Genomic DNA, 13,519 nt, shown 5'->3' on the forward strand with positions numbered 1-13,519 from the left:
TATGATTATATTTTAATCGTAAATTGTATAATTCAATTATTCCCAGTGCCGCAACTAGAATTTTTGAGCCCTAGGACAAAAGATTATTTAGGGGCCACTATCATAGCATCACTGCACCAGGGTTTAAATTAGTGAACACATTTATTGGAGTCAATTAGATAAAATTAAACAAACATAATCTTTATTAAAAAGTATTTCATACATGTAAAACATACATTTTAGTAAAGAACAACACTTTTTAATATCCATCATATAAATTTATTATAAATAAAAACACAATGAAAAGTCATGAAAGAATAAGTTCAGATAAAGTTATACATTTTACAAAAATAATATGATGTTAATATTTTAAACAAATTTCATCTTAGTAAGAGTAAGGAAAGTTAATAATAGGTCTGCATGGACCATAACTCATTATACTGTATTTCATATCACTGCTTATAATATCTTCAAAATGTCCACGGTCAGTAGGATATTCAGTTGAAAAATCTAATCCTAAAAAATTATTAGTTTATTTATCATATTCTGAGGATAGTGGATTTGTATCTAAATGCATATTTTTATAAGTGTAAATCAGGGGTCTGCAGCTTTCTTAACTACGCTAAAAACTAATTTACTAACTATCAACTAAAAATTGAATTTAACACGTTAAGTATATATAATAATTTATTATATATATTAATAAATTATAAGGTAACACTAATAATAGTAAAACTTATATAAACTATATTTATTAAAATAATACTAATATTTAAGCAGTGGTCGAAGTGGATTAAAATGAGTGGAAGGATGCCTAAATTTTCATAATCTTCTTATTATGGTTTAGTTGATTTACTATGAGTTATATACTCCTGTACCTTATTTATAATACAATTTTATATATATTAATATTCATTTTAGTTTTTCAGTTTGTTGATTTAATTGTTGATATATTTAAATTTTTATATACATATAATTATATTTTTGTTTAAAACGTATAATACATTTCCATGTATATATAATTTGTGAATCATAAAAAGTGGAGGGATGTTATCCAGGGTCAGACTGGCTCAAAGAGCTTACCATGCAGTTTAGTAAAAAAGGCCCACAAAAAAAGAAAGCTTACAATTAAAATACAAAAACAAATCTATCATTTAAATATGCAGCATCATAAACTATAGCATATTCTCACATATGTATTTAACTACAAATTAAATTTTCTAACATTTAAGCAAATGATTTATTTTTATTTGAAATATTAAAAAGCTATGAGGGCCCACACATTTGAGGGCCTACCGTGCAATTGCACGTTTATACCATAGGCCATTCCGACCCTGATGCCATCCCACCGTGGCACCGTATCCCCCCCCCTACTTCAACCACTGTATTTAAGACTCAAATAAATTATCAACATTTTCTATAATTTTCATAATTTTATATTATATGTTTTTCTACAATATTATTTACTGATGTACAATTTTTCTTTCCAAAACAATCATAAATACCTTGTGTTAACTTATTTGAAGGTGGATCTTCTTCATTGCACAGTTCTAATACATTTCTATTTGAAGTAACAGTTTCACAAACCAATGGATGAATTAATGACATAGTGCTTTCATTATGGAGTTTTATGGATTTTTCAACTATAAAATTAATTCAACATTTAATATTTAAATATTTATACATTAAATATTAAATATTAAATACAATATAATTACCTTCTATTGACTTAATAGACATTGCGTTACCACCATCTCCATCTAGTTTTGATACATTTGAATTTGCAGAAATAGTTTCACAAGCTATAATAGTTGAATTTTTAATTAGAAATAACTATCTCATGGTGACCATCAACTAACACATAGTTTAATAAAAAAAAGTACTAGTAAAAATAAATATTATTTTAGTTAAGTATAGTCAGTAGGTATAGCCGGTATAGGCACCTACTATTTATTAATTATTTAATAGTAAGAGGTAATAAACTAATAAAATGAAATTATTAAAAGTGCATACAAAATGGTTATGTATTTCTTACTAACCCATGATATCAACTTCTATATTAATTATAGTTTATTAAATACAACCATATAATTACCATATAATAACCATATATTACCTTGGGTTGACGTTGACTCAATTTGGTATGAACTATCTTCGAATTCTACAGATTTCGAGTTTGAAATAGTAGTTTCAGAAACTGGAGATTGAATAAATGACAAAATACTTCTATTCCCTTTAATAGATTTTTCTTTCTGTTTTAATATTTTTCTTGCTCCACCGGACAATCTAATTTTTTTCAACGGTTGTTGAGAAGTTTCCATTATTAATGTACAAGTGTTGAAGTGTACAACATACAATGATAATGAAAAACAGAAGTCAAACTAGCCAATAAGTAAATAACTAATAAGTAATAAGTTATATAGGTACTCGCACAGTCGCACTGCTCGCTGTACGCAAATGGCAAATGCCAGATAAAGAACGCGATGATTTTGTTTAATATAATTCCGAGTGTTCCTACAACGCTAGCCACACTTGCAGTCGTAATATTATTCTTTTATAGTATTTATACACAATATGAATAGTTCTTATATAGGATTATCAGCGCGTGGCATACTGGCGTGTCACAGTGAAAACAAACAAATCGCTAGATAGGCCGTCGTGGTGACGTAAATAGCGGGATTCCCGTTAAAATTCCAACAAACTATAATAATAAATCAATGCCGGACTATAATTTTCAGTTATCAATATTTTGATAATTACTATAATAGTGTAATAGTACAAACATTTTTAAAATTAATTTTATCTTACACAGTATACACAGTTGTCACAAATTCTCACAATACAGTAGGTACTAGGTATTGCTGGGTATATAAAAATTCAAAATTGTGAAAATTATAAATAGGGGCCACAAAATAGGAATGGAGGCCGTTCCCCGGGGCATTGCCCCGGCTGCCCGGGTGGATGTTGCGGCCCTGATTATTCCTTCATAATGTGTGATGAGAACGACATATATTTTAAGTGCACAACGATAACAATTATTTGGAGGGGTCACCGTGGGGTTCTCCAATCAGCCATACGACGGATAGGGGTGGGGACGATGTGCCTGGACTTTGTCCCACATTTGATTGATAACTTATACTAAAATCCGAACCAATAAGAGAACGTTCCCATTTAGTGGGCATTCGACGACCACGTCATCCTGCTTTCAAAACTGGTGTCCTTATTGGCACGGTATCGCGTGGGGATGCGCTAAAAAACCAAAATATAGTCTGCGCGTTCTCTCGGCGAACAGACTATAGTATAGTATTGGTGTAGATACTTTAGGCCACGTGTCCCGTATCGGTTGATTTTAGTGGACCGTAACACCGATGGTACACCAGCTGTTGGGAAATTTTTGGTATACGAAGTATAGATATGCGGTATGCGTTTACACCGCGAAAGTCTGCCCGCGATGGGTGTAGGTAGAATACTGAGCTTCTTTGCGCTCCGCATTCGTATTTATAGGTACGGTACAGCCCACTGCGTCGCCGCGATTGGTTGTTGTTGCGTGTGGTCGTGCGGGTTGTTCATGGCGATCTATCGTCGTAGCTCGGTGCGTGTTCTGCGACGGAACGGCGGACGTCAGCCGGTCTGGCGCCAGCCGAGTCAGGAACCAGGGGTATTACACTGTCCATCTCCCTGTACTAAATAAATGGGTGACCTTAAGCCTCTGACTGCGTACTTTCCCAATTGTTGATAAGAAATTAAATAATCCATAACGAAATAATATCACAATAATACAATTGATTTCCAAATACTTTTGTTGATAAATTTATATAATATATACCATTTTAAATAAAAAAATAAGAGACATAGAGTTCTGTGCACGGTCCGAATTAAAAAGATTTACAAATAAATAAATATAATTTAAAATATTACTAAATATAACGTTTCTTTGTAAAAAAAAAAAAAAAAAAACGCTACTGACTTCAAGGCGTAGCCTCCAGTGATTCTTTCGTACCTTCAAGGCTGAGCAACCACTATGTTGCCACACCCGAGAGTGTCGTTTCTTGTTTGCTCTTTGCAGGAACAGAACACGACCACCGACGACGACGTGTTGGGTAGTATGGCTTGTAGCGGCTGCAGACAATAAGCCGCTCGACCGTCCGCCGTCCAGCTTACGTCATGTTATATACCTTTTGAATAATGTGTAGCCCACAATCCGCATCGCCTTTGCTCAGCCCGAGCCCTTATAAGCCGTTACTGGTGTAACGAACTTCATGACATATAATGCGTATCCTTATCGCAGAATATTATAGGTAGGTACTGCACGGGTCATCGAGAATGGTCCGATTGAGCACGTTTGCCCTCTATGACCGGTCTGACCCGTGCTCAACATAATACGTAGATCCGACCGGTACAGTCGGCGGTAGGTGGTTATTAGCTCACCTGTACGCCTCCCGACGTCAAACGTGCCCACGTTGCGGCGTTTTTTCGCGACGATCGACCAGTCACCAGTGCCGACCGACTGTATTCCGAATCTCATGCTATATTACGCAACGTGTTTTGGCCGACGGCCCCAAAAATAACATACCTGATAAATCCATTACAACAAACAAAAGACCGTGATAACATCAAGGAGTATACTTCGCGATGCGCGAACGCCACGCGATTACGCGAATGCGTAAAATACTCAGTAACAATAACAATAATCAATATATAGGCTAGGGCACGGATTTTAAAGCATAATTAATAACAAAAAAAGCATACAATTGTTGTGAAAAAAAATGAAGCATATTTATTTTTTTTTTAAAAGCATGACTAAAAATTAACATTTATTAGTTATAATTTTATAAAAATGAATAAAAAAATTTGAAAAATTAATTTAAGTTAAAAAAAAAAAACAATTTACTACCAAGTATTTATGTCTATTGTCCAATAGGATGTTTTTACGCATAGAAAACGAACGCTCTACAACCACTGAAGTGATCGGTGCATACTTCATACTAGAGGTTTCGTATAGATCAAACTCGTGATAATTTTGTTTGATGAAACGCCGTACAGTATAGTATTTATGTCTAGTAATTGTTTCCGACCTTTGTTTTTCAAAAGAACACTATTTAGTTTACCCGAAATTGCAGTTACAAAATATCTCCATTAGATATAAAAATACTATATTATAAATTATTATTACACGTTTTCACATTTCTTATTAATTAAATAAACATTTTTTTTATTATTATTATAGCAAAAGAAACGTATAAAAATTTCACAGCTATAAAAACTGAAAAAAGCTATGAAAAAGCATAAAAAGCAAAAATAAATTCGTTTATTAAGATTCAGAATGACGTGAAACGAATTTATATATAATAATTAGATTTATATCTTATATATATATATATATATATATATATATTGCTTTAAAATCCGAGCCCTAGCAATAACAATCATAAAAATGTAGAACAGTTTAGCTAAGTAAGTATATTATAATAATTGGTAATCAATAACTATTTTTCATTTTTAGATTTATTACACATAAAAACACTTTTCATCATGTTAATGGAAAAAATAAAAAATAAGTGAGATGTATAGTTATATAGGTACATGTAAAAATTTTCACTTCCCATCACTAATTGGAAATTGTTTCAAGAAACACCCCGCCCCGAGTCCAAAACGGTTATCGAGTGATTTGATCACATCGCGAATACTCATTTGAGTTGGTACACTACGATTATTGTGATAATTATAATGTTACCTATAATTAACCCCCCCCCCCCCAACACCAAATTTCCTAACCTGTACTAAATGTTCTCGTGGACTCAATAAAATGTTATTTACTTATTTAATATAATATACAAGTATTGTATTTAAATTCACATCAGAAATCCAATTCAATGCGGCCCCTAAAATAGATAAGTCCCTGTACTCCAGGTCCGGCAGCCTCCCCCCCCCCCCCATGTGTGGGGGCTCTGATTAACTGTGTGATTGTGTGTGAAATGTGCCATGTACGGGGTAGGTGTAAACACTGATGTCAAAGTGCAAGAACGTATACGCCAAATATAAAATAATATTACATATCCGTTGAAATGTCAAATAATTATTCGCGGCATAATAATTTTTTATTACGACCTGAACTCCGCAGACTATGCTTTGTTTTTTATTATTAAAACGAACAAAGTATAATATTATTATACTATCACTCCGACTTGTAAAACTTCTGTTCCCGGTAACGTTTCTCATTGTTCAAACACTGTACATTGTTATGAATACGCTCGAAACGAAACTCGTACAATAATGGTATTGACTACACGATTATCACGTAGACTGTAGAGTGTGTATTAATGCTTTAAAACTTTCCCATTGTTTCGAATATGAAATGAGAAATGAAAATCGCGTGGTTTTTTTGTTTTCCCAATTCGGTAAAAAAGCACACGTAAAAAGCGATCGGTGGTATCGGTATAGGTATATCTACCTAATTCATTATATTATATTTTATGTGATACTCACTCACAAGCATATTATTATAATATTCGTTAAAAAAACCCTATTTGTGTACCTATGTATATACGGTACGAGTCACACTATACGGGTGTAACGTAATGTATATTATATTGTTTACCTTTATTATGTGTGTTTAAATCACAGTTTTTGTTTTACCGAAATTTATCGAAACTTTTCGCAATATTACCGGCTGACCATCGGGTGCGTTCAATAATAATAATACTATCGAGCACTGCGTACATACATGGTCGTGTTCCGATTTCACTCAAGTTATTCATTTATATCGCGAACACAACATCATTTTCGTATCCATCAAAATCAATTTCGACTGTGTGAATTTTTACTTTTTAATTTTTATATAGCCCATATAATGTACGTGTTCAGTTATATTTTGTGACTCTCAACCCAACCGTTAAATTATTCATTACTGCAGTCGACGAGCGCCGTAAGGCTTTCGATATTTAACATTAAATTTCTAAGGCACAACAGAACATAATAATACCATTACGATGGATAATTTCTGCATAACATTTTTTATGCATACTCTTTTTGTTTTTTGAAGGTTGGTATTTACAAAATTCGTCCATCTATTGATCTATTTATGTATATTATTCTATATAGATGCGATAATATTATACAGGAATAAAAAAACAGGCTAATTATTATAACGAATATAATAAAGATTACTTTTAGCAATATTGTCAGTTCTGAAACGTAAAACAAGAAGAAAAGATTTAAGCAGTAAATCGAATACTGAACTTACTGACATAATATGTATTCAATAATTATATTTAGTATACTATCGTACAACACTTTCCGTATAATATTTTGAATTATACAGCGTAGAAATATGCGGTTTTAACGTTCAACCAACTGTCTGTACATGGTTTGCACCCTGCAACCCTTTCTTCGGAATTTCTACGGCTGAAAGCTCTCAAAAAGCTAACCGCAGATGTCAGTGTGACACACGTTCGTCATTGTTGTCCTATTCGGTGACAAAAATAATCTAAATCACATCATTCGATTTTCGATTAACCTATCTGATTAAATGAGTTATGTACTTACTACATTACATCATCAGTGACGTATTTAGGGGGGGCTAGAGGGGGCGATCGCCCGGGGCGGCATTTTTATAGGGGAATCATTTAAAATTAACACTTATATTGTAATCATGGACTCCTTACTTACTGAGTTGAGAAAAAGAAAAATAGCATATGACCTGGTAAATGAAAATTCTTCATTCTTCTTTAATATAACCGAATTAAGCATTAGTGAAATTAGAGAAAAAGCTGAACGGTTAAGAAAACACTATTCAACGGATCTGGATTTATCATTTTCAAACGAATGTATACATTTTCGTAGCTATTTACTTACCTTACCTAAGGAACAATTACCTAAACCAATTATAGATATGCGTGTAACACTTAAATATGAAGGACTTGAAGACATTATATACCCGTACGTAAATATTGCTCTAAGAATGTATCTATGTTGCCCTGTGTCTAACTGCTCTTCAGAGCGATCGTTTAGTGCACTAAAACGAATTAAAAGTTATTTGCGGTCGAGGCGATGACTGATGAACGACTAAACAGTATCGCCATATTAAACAACGAATCAGATATAACAAAAGGTTTAGACTATGATGATATAATCAATGAGTTTAGTTCCTTTAAAGCTCGAAAAAAAAAATGTGAATTTTAAATATTTATTGTTTTGTAATTATAGTTGATAATAACTAAACCTATTTTATATTAAATATGTAAATGTGACTAATTTATAAAGATAACATAATGTTAAATCTGCTTTTTTTTCTAACTTTTGTTCTAAAAAGGATAACGATAACGGGTTGTCACCGGAAAGTAAGCTCCAATGCGCTCGGTAGGTTGAAAAAGTCAAAAAAAAATTTTTGGTAGGAGGGAGGGCGGAAAAACATTGGCACCCGGGCGCCAAATTTCTGAATACGTCTCTGTACATCATCTGTTTAAACAAATATTTGATAATTATGTGTACCAGCGTCGGCGTTTTAAACGAGTCTCTCGTTTACAGTACGTAGTTTTGGTCGACGATTATGCAATAATATACTTCCGACGTCTACGTGACGGTGAAAAAAAATATTGTGACAACTCAACTCCATCGCGACCTGCAGAGTAATATTAAACAATAAAGTCTGTCGATAAAATATGAAAAAGCGCGAAACAGCGTTTCGATGGCACAACAATTATTATTTATAAGTACAGAGTTTAGTTGCCGTTCGCGAGAATAAATCAATAGGACTGTCCTCCTGAAGACAATGGGCAGGGCTGAATTGAAAAACCGTTTTTGAAATATTTTACCGACGTGTTGTGTTTGTTAAAAAAACATAATAACTATATGCACCTAAGTCGTAACGTTTATTCCGCACAATTGCTGTTTTGACAAAACTTCAAAGATGGAAGGTTGTGAATTTAGTACCATGGTATATTATAAAAATACTTTTCATCCTCTCGCCGGAATCTGTTCGTTCGTAATATACTTGCGTACCTATTATATAAATGTCATATTTGAATATACAATAGTTTTTCTGTTTATAATTGTCATCAATTATTATAATAATGATAAATATATAATATTATGCATATTAAAAGGAATCAATTTATTGTGTCAAAGGGTTAGGGCATAAAGGGTTATGAACTCCCGGCTGCTGTGGTGACTCATAATCGTTTGCAATGTGAGTTATTAATATTATCATTAATCATAATTAATTATTATTAATACACACACCCATCACGGCGGCGAGACGTTGACCCACCCAATGTTCGATGAAACCCCGCCTAATGTATTGATTTTTATTTTCTATCGGTTTTGTTTTGTTTCTTTTTTTTTAATCAAATATTATTGATTGGACGTCAAAAAATTAAAAAATACCGTACAATAATATGAAGGTCAAGAGAGTAAGAGAATCATGAAATTGAATCATAATAAATGTAATATTTATATATATATATATATATATAATTACTTTAAATTCAGAGGACGATTTGAAAAAAAAAATAAAACCGTTTTGTAACATTAAGAGCCCGATTTACCTTGGGTGGACAGGTTAGATATCCACAACGATTCTCGTAAGCTCGCGACGAAGTACGAAGAAACTTGGTAAATTGCTCGATTAAAACAGTAAGAACAACAAGACATTTTAAATTAGCCCTCGTAATACAACTATAACACTTAGGCGCGTTTAAAAAAATATCAGAGAACAAAACTTTCTGGCCGTTCGTATTATTATAAATGAGATATCAGATAACGGTTGATTTAGTATACGCGGCCGTGCGTCGGGTGGCAAGAATGTTTATTTTTTTATTTTTTTTTTATATTCTTAAGAGGAGCTTAAAAAAAATTTAATATAATTGAATATGATATACGGCAGTTGCGCTTGTCGGTGATCAATTTGAGTTAGGGACACGGTTATAAGTACAGTTTTGGTTATTTATAATGTTATTTTTTCGTCTTTCCTTTTCTTTCTTTCTCTTATTTTATGTTCTTTTTTTTTACTCTCTTCTCAACACATTTATAGATAGGAGCATTCTGTATATATATATATATACGACGGGGGTGGCGGCGTGATAATAAGAAAATATATATCTCTTGAATTAAACACACACGCTCAAATATTTTATAAAATTTATTTTTTCTCATACTAGCAACCACACGCACACACACACATATCGTGTGGATTTCGTATTTTCTTATTTACTCCTTACCAAATATATATATATATCCGTGAACGACACAGCGTAATATATATAAAGTATAAATAATATATGTACGTCCACCCGACAGTTTCTTTCGATATTCAACAACGCACTTCGTATATATGCGCCTAACAACAATATTGCGAAATTTATGTGATGTTGCACTTACCACATGCATATTCATAACATACATAGTATTATGTGTGTGTGCGTTTAGTGTGTGCGTTTAGTGTGTGTGTGTGTGTGTGTGGGTGGATGAAATACGATTTCATTAATATCAATGTCCTGCACGATAACCGTAAATCTGTCACCGGCGAAGATTGTGTTTTTGATTTGCGCGTTACGCGCCGGGCGGTGACGTCGGCACGTCATATATTATGTATATATTTTGCGTTTCGATAATAAATTTATTGCGATTTATACACAGATGTGAGTGGTACACTTCGTACCAGGTCTCCGTGTAGTCGGTATGCCTATACTCATCGTACCGCTTACGGGCACGTATGTTACACCCGCGAGTGGGTTGTCACCGTCAAACAGACGCCATTATTGTATATATATAATATATATATGTTTTATTCTGTGGATTTTTTTGTTTTCTTCTGATTAGAGTGTATAACAATACTACAGTTTACCGATGTATTTTATCGCACGTTTAAGCGAGAGAAAAATATCTCAGATTGCTGAGTTAAAAATCGAAACACTAAAATAGCCAAATATTCGATGGCAAGTAATTTATATTAATTTTATGTCTCGTTATTAAATCTACTGCTATATATTTTTTTTTTATTAATTAATCAAATTGTAATTGTAAATTGTAAATTATGTCTTGTAGTTAGTTTGCTCAAATCGCGTTTTTAGTCTAATAATAATAATAATATGCGATAATTGTTTGTGTCTTTCGACGTCTTTATATTTCTCATGGAGATTCATTCTATCGTCATTATAGAAGGATAATATAATTTTACTCGAATCGACCCTATAATAAAATCATATCGATTTTTGCTGCTTCTATTTTTAAATCGTGTGGACGGGTGCTGCAATGAATACCTGCGAAAAACCCCAACGTTTTTGATTGTGCATATATATAGCAGCAGTAGCAGTGCCGAGCTATCTACTAAAACACTATTCAAATGTCCGATATTTGTCGAAAAAAAAAAAACGTGTGCTAACCCGCTAACATCCTCAACGATTGTCACTGTTGTTCGTGATTTCCTAAGAAACTACTAAACAATTCAGAAAATGCACAGTATTGTGTCAATTTCCATCACTCGTCGGAAAAGTGATGAATAAAGCTTCATTTTGTGCACGTTTTTAGAGTTCAAAAAAAAAAAAAAATAAATAAAAATATATTTCCCGATAAAAACTCGTAAAATTGAAGCACTGCCATCGTTGTAAAACCAATTGCTTTGAAACAAACGGCTGGCCGGACCGATTTGCACTTTTATTGCATACTAAGCAAAGTAATTAAGGTTCTAATTTTGGCAAAAACAATAAAATATATTCCATTTAATAAGAAATGGAGATGTACGATTTATTTTATTATACTCCCCTTCAAAAGTTATCGAGGTAAAATTGTAATTCTTTTCGGATGTGATTATTTGTTTATTTATGTTTCGTACAATATTCTCGAAATTTCAATAATACTTATAATAATAATTACATTATTATTGTAAGCTTGATGTATAAATTTAAATATAAATTAAATTCGTACACATTGCTCAATCGCAATCACAATGTATTTCTCACCACAAAACACATTGCTGTACAAATTATTGGACATAGTTTGTAGGAATACTTCACATAATTTAAACACAGTGTTTGTGAATTTCTCCGTCATTCGAAATTAATGCTCGATTAATCTGCAGCAATACTAAATTTATTGTATTTTTTTTCCAATTTTAAAATATGCTAACAATACGAATTTTAGTTTACTTTGATATTATATTTTTACAAAATGCACAATATTAAAAATGTTCTTTAAAATAACGTCTCGAAGTGTTTCCAAGTAGAATGATACAACTATAATTATTAAATTAGTTTAACGTTAAATAGAGAAACATTAATTAAAATATTATATCGAATAAAAAAATATAGGTACTTCATCACATATTTCACATTGTTTTGCGGTAGGCTGAAAATTAGGATTTAGCAGCCGTCACAATAGAGAATAAAAATGTTTTTGAATTCACTTATGCGTTTAAAATTATTCACATTTTTTATCAGAACAATAAAATATAATGAGTTGGATTTTGACGAACGATATTAGATTTTTCGACATTGTCATATCCTACACGATCAAAAACATAATAAAATATTACTATTTGACCTTTGTTACGTCATTGCACATCCATCACACGTTATAAAAACACGAATCTACACAATCATTGTTATTGTATTTTCTATATAACATGTTGGTAAAAAAACTGTTTTCGTTAAATATTAATTTTCATTATTTTTTTTTATAAATTTCCATCGTTCGTAATCAGTTCGTAACGGCAGTGACATATGACTGTACTAGTAAAAACGACAACAGAAATGCATAAAAAAAAAATCTCCTGAGAACATTTATTATAACATAGTGTTAAACTGTGCAGTTCCCTCTGCAGAATTATAATTGTTTCCGTCAAAACACATTGATGACACATTTTTGCAAAAGTTTGAGAAATAACTCGAAAAACCTAAGATTAATGTTGATGAAACTGAAATCCAAATTTAGCACAAATAGCTGCAGACACATACGACTACGAATAGCTATAATATATAAGCTATTTAAAAGTTATATAAACTTAAATAATATATTATACACGACGTGTTCATATAACAGAAAAAATAATAAATAACCTAGAAAAGCGGTCAATATTTTTTTTTTATATTTTTTTATTCACAGTTTGAAATACTTTTTAAATTGATATTTCATCGTCTAATACTTTTCTACAAATTTCAATAAATATGGTATTTTCCTATAAATTAATAATTAAAAATGCAGGTACCTATATCATATTATAGGTATGCATATTATAAAAAATCATAACTTATAATTAATTATTAAACTGTACTTCTTGTTCAAAATACTCAGAAAGGTTTTTTACTACTGACTATAACATTTAAAGTACTCGTATAATTAATATTAATATAATATACTGATCACAAATTATTTTCATTTTTAAATATAGTTGAGTGGAGTGGCATAAATGAACCCCACATTAGAAAAATGTTGGTTTATACTAGGCTACCTTGCTTGTCTAAACTTTAAATACTTATTCCAGTTATCATCGAGTAAATATTTTAAATTTTAATTATATACATTTCAATGGAATATCAAATAAAAA

At 31.7% G+C, this 13,519-nt stretch overlaps 2 protein-coding genes across 2 annotated transcripts in view; one reads left to right on the plus strand and one right to left on the minus strand.

The window, feature by feature from the left end:
• The window catches only part of LOC107165601 (neuroligin-4, Y-linked-like), a 354,388-nt gene that overhangs the window by 205,535 nt on the left and 135,334 nt on the right, over positions 1-13,519 (plus strand). The window lies entirely within an intron of this gene.
• Positions 239-2,837, minus strand: LOC149056702 (uncharacterized). The gene is made up of 4 exons (XM_089222259.1): positions 2,096-2,837; positions 1,698-1,781; positions 1,485-1,622; positions 239-495 (listed from the first exon to the last, which is right to left on the minus strand). The coding sequence occupies exons 1-4, from the start codon at positions 2,298-2,300 to the stop codon at positions 365-367; spliced, it is 558 nt and encodes a 185-aa protein (XP_089078385.1). The 5' UTR covers positions 2,301-2,837; the 3' UTR covers positions 239-364.

The sequence above is a fragment of the Diuraphis noxia genome, unplaced genomic scaffold (genome assembly GCF_037042655.1).
Source record: "Diuraphis noxia isolate RWA-SAM2 unplaced genomic scaffold, SU_Dnox_SAM2 contig0003, whole genome shotgun sequence".
Taxonomy (NCBI): Eukaryota; Metazoa; Arthropoda; class Insecta; order Hemiptera; family Aphididae; genus Diuraphis; species Diuraphis noxia.